The 13440-nt window shown below is 38.9% G+C and overlaps 1 protein-coding gene across 1 annotated transcript in view; it reads left to right on the forward strand.

The window, feature by feature from the left end:
* The window catches only part of COPB2 (COPI coat complex subunit beta 2), a 37739-nt gene that overhangs the window by 21689 nt on the left and 2610 nt on the right, over positions 1 to 13440 (forward strand). Inside the window, exons 10-17 of the mRNA XM_066244460.1 lie at positions 1750 to 1860; positions 4381 to 4469; positions 4552 to 4658; positions 5932 to 6075; positions 6731 to 6861; positions 7104 to 7311; positions 10838 to 10948; positions 12250 to 12464. Coding sequence (XP_066100557.1) covers positions 1750 to 1860; positions 4381 to 4469; positions 4552 to 4658; positions 5932 to 6075; positions 6731 to 6861; positions 7104 to 7311; positions 10838 to 10948; positions 12250 to 12464 — 1116 coding nt within the window. The remainder of the gene's footprint in view (positions 1 to 1749; positions 1861 to 4380; positions 4470 to 4551; positions 4659 to 5931; positions 6076 to 6730; positions 6862 to 7103; positions 7312 to 10837; positions 10949 to 12249; positions 12465 to 13440) is intronic.

Genomic DNA, 13440 nt, shown 5'->3' on the forward strand with positions numbered 1-13440 from the left:
CTCATTTGAGGGCAAGGATCTTGTCTTACCCTGAGACTCGGTAGGTGCCCTCTCAGTATTTACTGACTCATTGCTCTTAAGAAGAAAAGCTGACTTTGAGGTGCATATGTATCTTTTGGAAAAGGTTTGGGATTGGCAATAATTCTTTTCCCAAATTTGAACCATCAGTTCTGTTCCTCCTTTAAGATTCATAAATCACCAAACATCTTATGAGAGAAGAGTTGCTAAAACAATGACTTTAAGCCTGTGGAGCTTTAAAAATTATTTTTACAGTAGATTTGGGCATTTTATAATGGTGTCCTGAATATTAAAAAAAACAAAGTATATAAACTAAGTATGCTGCCTAGTTCAGTAAATGATATTCACGATTATTTGTAATAAATTCTTTTTATGAAGATTAATAACACATTATATATTTTTCCCTTAACATAAAACTTTTTTTTTTGAAAGACTACTGACTTTTAGAGAGAAGGGGGGAGGGTAGAAGGAGCAGCAAGTATCAACTCGTAGTAGTTGCTTCTCATACGTGCCTTGAGTGGGCAAGCCCAGGCCTTTGAACCAACAACCTCAGTGTTCCAGGTTGATGCTTTATTCACTGCACCACCACAGGCCACGCTCATAAGACACTTTTTGTTTGTAACTTTGCATTTCACCTTTGGCAATCCAGTAGCAGTCAAGATAGTATTCTAAATTAGAACTTTTTAAAGAGAGTTGCTTTATATCTATTGAAAAAGCTTTGGCTATCCAACATTCTACTTATACCCATTAGTTAAATGCTAAAATATTCTGTTTATTTTGATAAAGTCATTGTAAACTAGAGTGAGATATTTTTGTTTGAATCAGCAGTTCTCAACCTGTGGGTCGCGTATTTTCCGATGGCTTTAGGCGACCCCTGTGTTTTGGTCGTTCGACCCCCACCGGGATCGCGACCCATAGGTTGAGAACCGCTGGTTTGAATGATCAGCTTTAAAATGAGAGTGGTCTTGCAACAAGATACCTTCTTATGGCGTAAATGTAATGAGCAAAGTGCTAGACCTCTTGGTGCTCAACAAACCCTGGTTGAACTGTTGGAGTCCTCCCCATGCATCTCCAGCCATTCTTTTATTTATTTATTTATTTTATTTTTTTTATTTTTTTTACAGAGTCAGAGAGAGGGATAAACAGGGACAGACAGACAGGAACAGAGAGAGATGAGAAGCATCAATCATCAGTTTTTCATTGCGACACCTTAGTTGTTCATTGATTGCTTTCTCATATGTGCCTTGACCATGGGGCTACAGCAGACCGAGTGACCCCTTGCTCAAGCCAGCGACCTTGGGTTCAAGCTGGTGAGCTTTGCTCAAACCAGATGAGCCTGCGCTCAAGCTGGCGACCTCAGGGTCTCAAACCTGGGTCCTCCGCATCCCAGTTCAATGCTTTATCCACTGCACCACCGCCTGGTCAGGCCATCTCCAGCCATTCTCATCTTCCTGTCCCCAGTCTCCTTTATTTATAAAAAAAATAATAATTAAAGCCACTGCAGCAATAACTCCAGCTTCATAATTTGCTTTTGGATTTGTTGGGTAGAATACTTATATCTAGCTCTGTATTCAAAGAAATGTATAACTTTAAAAGATACTAGGTTCAGTTGTAACAATCAACTGAAATAACATTTGTCACTAGAAATATTTTACTATAAATATGAATCATTGTTTCTTGTACATGTCATTGGTCCTCTGTAACTCCCTCCCTGGCTTCTGTAATTTCTAGGTTTGTCGTGGTTTGTGGAGATGGTGAGTATATCATCTACACAGCAATGGCATTGAGAAACAAGAGCTTTGGGTCAGCCCAGGAATTTGCGTGGGCACATGATTCCTCAGAGTAAGTAGACTGTGTGGTATCTAGCTTGCCATTGCAAATAGGTGTTGGGTTAAAGAGGTTCTTGAGGCCCAGTGCATGCTGTGCTTCTCCACGTTAAAGAACAGCTCTCACCAGAGCTATCTGTTGGAAGGTGAGAGTCAGAGGCAGCAGTGCAGCATGAGCTGCTTTGTCCTTTCGGTTTTCACTATTGAGCTGGCTCACTCAAACTGACCTAGTAAACCCAGGAGCTGGGGACCTGGCACCAATTCCCTTGATGGGAGTCTAGGGCAGGGCCTGGTGCTTAAGGGTGAAAGGTAAGGTAGGTCTTCACATTAGGTCCTTGGTCAGTGACCCTGTGACCTGGTGGCTGAGGTGCTGCTGCCCCTTTCTGAGCTGCTTGTGAAAGGTGCTATAGTCTGATGTCATCTTGACAAGAACTTCATTGAATCTTTTAAGAAATTCATGTCCTATTCTTACCTCCTGTTCTTAATAAAACAAATTCTGTCTGACTTTAGAATGTTCACAAAATGTTGTTATAACATTTACCTTGAATTATTATACCAGAAAGTCACTGGCTGGTTCCCTTTTGATTCCATTTTGTTGCATGAAATACACATTAGGTTTTAGTCATTTTCAGACCATATATGGAATTACATCTTCACGGTTTTCTTAGTCTTGTTTCTCCATATTTTGGGTTGCCTCTGGATCCAAGTGGATAACCCTCAGCACTGTGTTATAAAAATGCATTTCTTTTTTTAACAAAAAGATTCACCAAAGGGTAAAGAATTGTTTTGATCTTTTCATAAATTTCCTAAATTCACTCATTCCTACACAGTTCCATGTACTAAAAGGTCCTTTGTTATCTTAAGAAAAATAGTTCATGAATTGCCAGAGGCGGTTTAAGGTCGGTTGAAGCCCCGAGCGTAGAAGAAAATATTGGGCCCCTTAAAAAAAAGAGGGAAAATAAAAATACATGTTAACCATATTTTTAAATAAAAAATATTATGTACTATTAATGTTAAAATTGCACATATTAAAACCAAATTTGGAGTCATTAGAAAATATGTCAAGTTGGGGTTTGTGGGGCCCTTCAGAAGTCGGGGCCCACGGTGCGCGCCCGGTGCGCCCGCCGTTAAATCCACCTCTGTGAACTGCCTTACCCTCTCAACAGACCACTGCCTCTGGTGTGGGGCTCCCACTTTCAGCTCTGTCCAGCCAAGACACTTCAGCATCTTTTCTCTCTGGAGCACAGCACTTGTCAGAATACTCTTGACTACCCTGCAGGGGCCACAGCCCCCTTTCAAGGCACATGCCTGAATATATGCAGTTTTCTTAAATTTTTGCCAAACATGTCTAACTAGTGAGCCACTTACAAACGTTTTTTTGTTTTGTTTTGTTTTGTTTTTCATTTTTCTGAAGCTGGAAACAGGGAGAGACAGTCAGACAGACTCCCGCATGCGCCGGACCGGGATCCACCTGGCACGCCCACCATGGGGCGAAGCTCTGCCCATCCTGGGCGTCGCCATGTTGCGACCAGAGCCACTTTAGCGCCTGGGGCAGAGGCCACAGAGCCATCCCCAGCGCCCGGGCCATCTTTGCTCCAGTGGAGCCTCAGCTGCAGAAGGGGAAGAGAGAGACAGAGAGGAAAGCGCGACAGAGGGGTGGAGAAGCAAATGGGCGCTTCTCCTGTGTGCCCTGGCCGGGAATCGAACCCGGGTCCTCCGCACGCTAGGCCGACGCTCTACCGCTGAGCTAACCGGCCAGGGCTACAAACGTTTTTTTAAAGTCACTTTTATTGAGGTGTAATTTATACAAAATATTTCTTTTAAGTGTACATTTCAGTGAATTTAAACTAATGTATACAAACTTGAATCCACCAGCACAATCAAGATATGTACTACTCACAAAAATTAGGAGATCTTTCAAAATGAATAGGAAGTGATAAAATATCCTGTAATTTTTGTGAGCAGTATAGAACATTTCCATCACCTCAAAAAAAAAAAAAAAGCCCATGTTTCCCTTAACAGGTAGTACTCTGCTGGGCCCCAGGCAGACACTGACCTGCTTTTCGTCACCATGTAGATTAGATTGGTCTTCTTTAAAGTTTTATGTAAATGGAGTTATGGAGTATACACTCTTTTGTCTGGCTTCCTTTGCTGAGCTCGGTGTTTTTGAGAATTAATTATCCATATTGTTGCATGAATCAGTAATTGGGTCCTTTTTTGCAGAGTACTATTCCATTGTACAAATATACCACAGTTGGTTTAATCTTTCACCCATTGATGGACATTTGGGTCTTTTGTCAGTTTCTAAAATATTCTGGAAGCCCCAGTAATTTGTGTAATAGTGTGAAACCCATTGATAATTTGTTCAACTATAAGGTGTTAACTCTGAGGGAAAATTTATGTTAGTGATTGTTCAGATGTTTTATATTTTTGCATAGTTCACTGCTTAAGTGTATTTGAAGATACTTGTAACGTTTGGTGAAATTATGGTTTAGTATATAATATGCTATGTTTGCCTTCTGTTTTTTCCCCCCAGATATGCAATCAGAGAGAGCAACAGTGTTGTCAAGATATTTAAGAACTTTAAGGAAAAAAAATCATTCAAACCAGATTTTGGAGCTGAAAGTGAGTGTTATTTATATATGATACATTTTTAGAAGCTTTGTAATGATTCAAAAATCAAACAAAAACTTTTTGTTCTTTTTAGGTATCTACGGAGGCTTCTTATTGGGGGTCAGATCTGTAAACGGCTTAGCTTTCTATGACTGGGACAATACAGAACTCATACGCAGAATTGAAATTCAGCCCAAACATGTGAGTTCTTCCATTGTTTTTGGAATGTGCATCTTTGTGATGAGCCCTGGGTCCCCGAGGCCAAGAAATGTCCTTCTACCCTACTGTCCCCGTTCCACTGCATTGGACATAGCACCGTTTACCTCAGGATTGCTTACAAATGTAGAATTGTGGTATTAAAATAAGGCAATAGATGTTGGAAATTTTGAAAAATATAAAAAGTTATACATATGCCAAGTACTAGTCATAAAAAAAAGCATACTTTAAAGACAAGAAGTCAGAGAGGTCTTTATTTGGAAAGGCATGAAACATTCCCACTCATTTCAGAAAGTCTTTTCATACTTGACTTGGTAATGGCCGGGTAAACTCTAAGTAACCATTCCCAGTAACAAAAATTTCTACCTTTAGAACTACCTGCTTCTTTGACAGCTTTCACTGTTAGGAAAGTATCTTTGAGACAAATCCAGCTCCGTGGGATCCTGTTTCTGTTTTCTAGAGTACGCACTCTTTCTTAGTGGGCGAAGTGGACAAGAATTGGTTCTTGTAGGGTGCAAAAGACTTTATCTATAATGTGTATGTATTCACATGTCCTTGAGTTACAATAGTCTCAACATACGATGTTTCAAGTTTACTACTCTTACTCCCATAGTAAACTAGTTTGGTTGCACGTGGCGGAAGAATAGGCAGTAATGCTGTATGAGTGAGAAAGTTGGTGCCCTCAGTACACTTACCTACGCCGTTTTGGATTGTTAAACGCACAAGTGTTCCGTTTGTGTTAGGCTAGGCTGTGTTTTGACTTATACCAAAATTCGGGTTCCATCGCTGTTGGAACGGAACTGTGTTGTAACCTGAGGACCTCCTGTATACCATATGTGTATGTATATGCGTTATACATGAATAAACATACATATAGTAGTATCTATGGTATTATGGTATTAACATTTCATGGAGGAAGGTTATTATGGAAACAATGTCTAAAAAAGGTTCAGGGGGAATTGGTATGGGGGAGAAAGGGTGAGAAATGCTATTCTAGAACAGTAGGGAATGGTGGCTCCTCCTGTAAATTACAGACTACCTAGTGAACATGACAGTGCTCCTGTCTCCCTTGTGTTTTTCCATTTCTAGATGATAATAGAACAGCACTGCCCTGTCCACCTTCCCAAATATATGTATATGTTCACTACATTAAATTAAGTGTATACTTACCTTAATGGAAGATTACTCTTGTAATGAAGTGTATAAGCTTATCATATCCATTTAGAAATTCAAAGTCATTTGTGTTTTTTGTCATTAGATTTTCTGGTCTGACTCCGGAGAGCTAGTCTGTATTGCCACTGAGGAGTCATTTTTTATCCTTAAGTATCTGTCGGAAAAGGTCTTGGCTGCACAGGAAACACATGAGGGAGTTACTGAAGATGGCATTGAAGATGCCTTTGAGGTAATCACATCAGCACCGTTTGAGCTTTGTTCTTAAGTGACATATTCTTAGAACTTCACTCATTTTAACATTTTTAAATAAAGTTTTGGGAAACTAAGCATTTAAGGAGCTAGGGAAAATGTAGAAATTAAAGTCTTGGCTGTAAGATCAGGGTCTAAAAGTGTTTAAAACAAATTTGTGCTTTGGTTTTAAGAAATCCTAGACTAACTTTGATATATTTCAGTAAGGAAATTAGGTGTTTGGTTAAGACAGTTTGGCCAGTGATTTAAATGAGCTCTCAAATGGTGAAGATAAATGTGGAGATGTCCTGGAAGATTTATGAAATATGTGTCATGCCAGTTTCATGTGTGTGAGGAGTTGTTTTTTTAACAGGGTGACACTGGTTAGCAAAATTACACAGGTTTCGGGTGCACAATTCTACAACACACCACCTGTATAGCATATAGATCAACGGTTTTAGATCACAGCTTTGACACAGATTTTACATTACAAATACTCATCTCGGATTTTGTTCTTAAATGAAGAAAGGAAATAGATATTGCAAGGATTGATTTTCTTGAGATAGGATTTTGCTTTGCATTCCTTATATTCTTTTTTGTTACTGACAGGATTTCTGTTGCTAAATAAGGTAATAAACTTTCTTTTCTTCTTGTAGGTTCTTGGTGAGATTCAGGAAATTGTGAAAACAGGGCTGTGGGTAGGCGATTGCTTCATTTACACAAGTTCTGTGAACAGATTAAATTATTATGTCGGAGGAGAAATAGTCACCATTGCCCACTTGGACAGGTAGCCGAGTATCATTTTGTTTTTGTTGTAGGCATGCTAATTTGAAACTATTCTTTTTAAACAAAATCTATTGCTGGCTTATAGGAATGATAGGCCTGGTTTTTCAGTGTTACAGTTAGTAGATTGGCAGCTGCTAACCAAAATTACATCAATCAAATGGAAAGATTCTGAGCAAGGGGCAGAGAGAGGGAGTGTGTACTGATTGATCTGGACTTCTAAATTAGTTTCTGCTTCTAATACAGAACGATGTATCTCCTGGGCTATATTCCTAAAGACAACCGGCTTTATCTGGGGGATAAGGAACTGAACATTGTTAGCTACTCCCTGCTGGTTTCAGTGCTGGAATACCAGACGGCTGTCATGCGGAGGGACTTCAGCATGGCTGACAAGGTCCTTCCTACCATTCCAAAAGAACAAAGGACCAGAGTTGCACACTTTTTGGAGAAGCAGGTAAGAGGATTTTGTTAATTTATTTTTGTGTGTTTGTTAAAACCAGAAATTCAAAAGAATGTTGTTGTTTTTTTAATTTTTATTTATTCCTTTTAGAGGGGAGGGGGGGGGAGAGAGAGAGAGACAGAGAGAGAGAGAGAGAGAGAGAGAGAAAGAGAAAGAGAAAGAAAGGGGAGAGGAGCAGGAAGCATCAACTCCCATATATGCCTTGACCAGACAAGTGCAGGGTTTTGAACTGGCAACCTCAGTGTTCCCAGGGTCGACACTTTATCCACTGCTGCACCAGAGGTCAGGCAAAAAAGAATGTTAGTATGAATTTGAAAACCTTTCTTAATTGCCACTGATACCCTTATGGCAGTGGAGTTTTTCCTGTAAATTTCTCTTGCTATACTCTTCTCCTTTTTCAATGTCCTTGGTACTCCATTTAAATTTTGGGGGTGAGAAATAAATGATTATCAGTCTTCCCTTTCTGTAGACTTCTTTTCCTTTGTAAATATTTTAATTTCTGTGCTCATCTTTCTCTCCTAGTTGACTTTATTTTTTTTATACCAGGAATGATTTTTTTTTTCTTAATGTTGTGGGTTTTTTTTTTTTTCTTAACGTTGTGTTTTATATTCAGTTTATATGTGCATAAAGTCTTATAAGGCTTAAGGAAAAAAACAGCCCTTCTCTTTCTCATTTCTATTCTCTAAAGGTAACCACCTTTGATTCTTTTAGCTGACTCTGTTGGTATTTATTTCCATGTTCTAACTAACATGCTTATATTGCTGTTTCTCAGCTTTAGGCATTTCTATGACTTCCCACCCTACAGACGATGGGGGTTTATCTTTCTTTCATCCCTTCTGTTTCTGCCACTTACGTGCCACTTTGCTATTCTTTATTCTTCCAATATAGTTATGTCATGATTTGATCAGTGTTTGATATTTACATTATTATGGCTGTGTAAACACTTTTGCAGCTGAGCCATGTGTATATTGTAGCTTTCTCTTCCTGCAGTTTGTTTTCCATAAAGTCAGCGATTGTCTGCTTTTAAACTTTGCTTGTTTTTGTCTACTTACGGTTAGTCTCCCTACTATGCTGGTTCTCCAGATTGCCTTAAAATCTCGTCAGTATGTCCAGTCTGCTTCAGTCGGAACTGGTGTTTCTGCTCTCTTCATGGATGTCCCCCCTGCCACCATTTTATTGGGGCTCCCCTTTGCCTCTTTCTGGGGTCGGATCATTTGTATCCTGTACACCCATCTTCTTACCTGGTTTACTTCTGAATTTTGCTGGCACGTATCCTTCAGTAGTTTCCTGAGAAAGGGGTTATCAGTGGGAAGTAAGTTTTTTGTGACCTTGACTAGGTGACAGTGTCATTGTTCTTCCCTAAAACATAATTTACCACTTGACTGGATATAGAGTTCTAGGTTGGAGGTAATTTTCTCTCAGAATTTTAAAGACATTGTTCTGTCACTGGCTTCTAGTTATTATTAAAGTCTAAAGCCATTTAAATTCCTGATTCTTGATACCTGATGGCTGTTTTTTCTCTCTAGAAGCTTTTTTGTTCTGAGATATCATGATGGCTGGCCTTAAAAAGGAATCAATTATAATTCATTCTGCTTGGTATTAGATGAACTCTTTTAACTGGAAATTCATATCCTTTATTTTTGAGTTTAAAAAAATCACTTCTCTGATTATTTCCTTTCTTTGTTTTATACAGTCTTTGTGGAATTGTTATTCAAATGTTGGACCTCCTAACTGGTTTTCTCATTTTATTATTCTTAGACTTTTAAAATCTTGTTTATGAGTCAAGTTTCTCTTCTCTGTCTGGGACTGTGATAGTTTTTTGTTGCTGCAGTTTTGAAACTTTCTTTTCCCCCTACATGGTAGGCTTCCTTCAAGTTACTGCTGTTGTTTTATTTTGATCTTTCCTATAAAGAGATCTTCCTCAGGTATTTGATCCTGGGGCACTCATTTAAGACTGGAGGTCTAAGAAGCAGTTCTAAAGGTTTGAGTTTGTGGGTGGGGTTATTTGTGTGGACTTAACAATGTGTGATGTGGCTGGGTCACTTGGGCAACCTCACTGTTAGTGTCTTCATTTAAGAATTTAATGGCTCACTGACATTTTAGTATTGTCATACCCCTTGGGCTGGTTAGATTTACAGAGAAGCTCCCCAATCACTACCATTCTGGGGACTAAGTAGAAAGCAACTTAGTGTGTCAGTATTTAGTATTTTATTTTGTCCCAACATCCATTTTCATAATCTCCTGTTTTCCTCTTGATACTCAGGACTCTTTCCTCCCAGTGTGCATGGTATCTGTGAGGCCAGAGATCCTCTCCAAAGCATCAACTCATGTTTCCTGTGTGTCAAGGGGTGTGAGCGACAGGAGTGGGGACTTGGGGTATCTAACTGCTTCTTATAAAGACTTTCAGGCAGTTTTGTTTAGCACCGCCCTTCACGAGACACCTTTGGGGACGCTGACGTGTAAATCAGGTGGTTTTCTATGTTGTCTTCGCTAGAATTTTCTCTAGTGTTTTACCAAATGTTGCTTCTAATGTCTCCTTTGCCTTTTTTTGTGTTGTTGGGAGTTTATGCCGTTAAAAAGAGTTCCTTTAATGTCACTTCAGTGGGAATCTGGAGGAAAACAGTATACTTAGTCTACCTGGGTTCATCTGCTTTGTTCTTGCCTGTATCTGACTAGTGCCATAGATTTTCCATTCTCCACTCTTAGATTTTATATTGTCTACTTCAGTGCTAGGGAAGAAAAGGAACAGATTGGTATGAGCTTTGTAAATGCGGGAGGGGCAGTTTGTGTAATCTGGGAAGTTAAATGTTTTAAACATGATGGTACAGCCATCCTGAGCATCAGGCAGGCCAAGCTCTGAAAACTGTTTCTGAGGACTGTGGAATGGTGCATGGGAGGGCACACTTGCTGATGAATAAACTGGACATGAGACCAACACTAAAGGCATAGGCAATGCCACGCAGTCAGTGTCAGGACCTGAAAGCAAATGCTTGCTAAACGACATACAGATGATAGAAAATTGGAGGGTTTTACATTTGACTTTCTTTTCTTCGAGACTAGATGATCTCGAAGACCCAGCTTAGTGAGTAGATTACGAATAGCTAGGTCTACACTACTGTGTCTGCCTGTTCTGAAATGATTTGTTCAGTTGGCTTTCTAAAATCCTTTTATTTTAGACATTCTTATTACTTTTACATTTCTGATATTACTAGCTGTTGTCCTTGAGTTTATCTAGCACTGGTCCAGCTTCACTGCCTAGAGAACAGTAGGTACTGTGTGACTGTATTTCTTCTTTGGGGGTTCTTATCATTTAAATGACTGCTCCTTAATTTTTCTCTATCTTCTCAGAGTATTTTGTTATCCATTATTTTTGTTTGATTCAAGTATTGGGGTTTGTCAGCAAGGTATATTTATTTTAGTTTGAGAGGGAAATGGATGATATTCTGAGTGCATGTGTGTGCAGTATGTTTCTGTAGACTACAACACAGATTTGTATATACGCCACTTTTTAATCATTTAGGGCTTCAAGCAGCAAGCTCTTACAGTATCCACAGATCCTGAGCATCGCTTTGAACTTGCTCTTCAGCTTGGAGAACTAAAAATTGCCTACCAGTTAGCAGTGGAAGCAGAGGTATGTACTAAATAACTGATAGAAAGGCCAGTAGGTACTTCTTTTTGTTTAGTATAAATTTTTATTAAAATTTTCTGAAATGCAAATTACTTATTTTGGTGAGGTTATTGTCCCTCTTTGGGCTTGTTAAAAAAATGCATTCTCTTAATTTTGCATAAATTACATGGATTATATTGGAAGATATTCTTAGCATTCTAATTTGTTTTAAGTATTTTCATTAAGTATTTTCATATCTTACAAGAGATCTACTTTGGAAGAGAAGAAAGATATAATAGTAGTACACTAGTCTGGAAACTCTTTAAGAGTACAGATGTGGCAAAAATTTGCCAATCTTCTAAACTAGTGAGAAGATGTTGGGTTTTTTTTTTAAACTACAGAGCAAGAGACAAAGAGGGACAGACAGGAAGGGAGAGAGATGAGAAACATCAGTTCTTCATTGCGGCTCCTTAGTTGTTCATTGCTTACTTTCTCATATGTGCCTTGACCGGGGAGCTATAGCAGAGCAAGTGACCCCTTGCTCAAGCCAGTGACCTTTGGGCACTAGCCAGTGACCATGGGGTCATGTCTGTGATCCCACACTCAAGCTGGTGACCCCACACTCAAGCTGGTGAGCCCCTGCTCAAGCTGGCGACCTCAGGGTCTCGAACCTGGGTCATCTGTGACCCAGTCCAACACTCGATCCAGTACACAGCCTGGTCAGGCTAGAAGATGTTGGTTTGAAAGGGCTCTGACATTTTGATAAGTGATATTTTTATGGCTTTGTATATTGAGGGCTCCCAGTTCTGTTTTAGGTCTAGCATTTTCATATGTGCAAAGTAAACTTTAGCTATGTTCAGATCATGCTAATATGCAGCATTTTGATTTGAGAAGCTACGATGACATAATATTTGTTATTTAAGTACAAGAAACAATTTTCTAATCTTTCCAAAAAAGGTATTAAATCACTTGTTAAAATGGCCATCTAATTACCTTAAAGCTTCTATTAGATGTGTATTTTCACTGTGTAATTAGAAAATAAAAATATAATGGGTTGGTGATTTCTAAATCATTAAAATTGATTTGTATTTAAAAGAATTTTGTATATGTGAATAATTTCCATTTCCTCATTATACATTTTATTTCATTTTGATAGAACCAGCTTAAGCACAGCTTGATACACACACACACACACACACACACACACACACACGTATATGTGTCCTGTAGACAGCACAGTGATGTTCAAATTAATAGAATAATGTTGATGTTGTAAATTTAAATGTTTATTTTCAAAGGTATTTTAATGGGGAATTTTCTTACAGTCGGAACAGAAGTGGAAACAACTTGCTGAGCTTGCCATTAGTAAATGTCAGTTCAGCCTGGCCCAGGAGTGCCTGCACCATGCACAGGATTATGGGGGTCTGTTGCTGCTGGCCACCGCCTCTGGGAACGCTGATATGGTGAACAAACTAGCAGAGGGTGCAGAGCGAGATGGCAAGAATAATGTGGCATTCATGAGCTACTTCTTGCAGGGAAAGTAAGTATTAATCCAAGGCCTAAAAGAGGTGGGCATAGTAATTACAAGTCCTTACTTTGCATTGACTTTGAGGGTGGTTTCTGGAGAGGGCTGTGAAGAGTGAACCCTAGAGAGAATGATTCCTGGCCAAAGGGTGCTGCTAGTGGGACAGTCAGGACAGTGCTACCTTGGTGGTACTCACCTTCAGCAAAGAATGCTATTAGTACATTTGGCCTAAATGTTTGAGGGAAATGAGCTAGTCAGGGAGGCTCCATTGGGAGAAATCTCTCAACAGCGGTGCCACTTACTGGCTGAAGCATTTTATTTTATGATGGCAAGAGGATGTTTATGCTGCCAAATGATTTCACCAAATTGTGTAATTCTGATCTGTTCATGGCAAGAATAAAGGGAGGTGAAGATGCCAGTTACTTTTAAAGTTCAACTGTAAAGTATAAAAATGTCCTATTTTTAAGTGTGTAGTTAGTGAAAACCAAGTCATTTCAACTGATGTTAACCTTGCCCTGCATGCTTTCTAAAACCATTTTATCATAAAAACTTTGTGTACCCCCCAGTATATGTATCTATCATGTATTTTTTAATATTTATGTACTTAATATGTAATTATAGACAATATATTTATGAATTTATATGCCAGTAAGAATAGGCCCACTCTTTCTTACCCGTAATTCAAAAATCCAAAAATATTCTGAGAATAGATTTTAATAACTTGATTTCAAAACCAGACCGGAACTTTGAAATACTGTTAGTTACACGCCATTTAGTATTTATGTGTTATTGTGGAATATTAATGTTTGTGATTTTTATTTGACACTGGTAATTAGGTATAGTATATGTACTGTATTACCTTTCTAAAATCCAGAGAATTCTGGATTCGAAAACATTTAAGAGAGAGAAAAAATAGACACTTGGGTATTTCCCAACTGGACACCACTGGATTGTCCAACACAGCTTGTGTTGGAGACACTGCCTTCAATAG

Source organism: Saccopteryx bilineata, chromosome 10, assembly GCF_036850765.1.
Source record: "Saccopteryx bilineata isolate mSacBil1 chromosome 10, mSacBil1_pri_phased_curated, whole genome shotgun sequence".
Taxonomy (NCBI): domain Eukaryota; kingdom Metazoa; phylum Chordata; class Mammalia; order Chiroptera; family Emballonuridae; genus Saccopteryx; species Saccopteryx bilineata.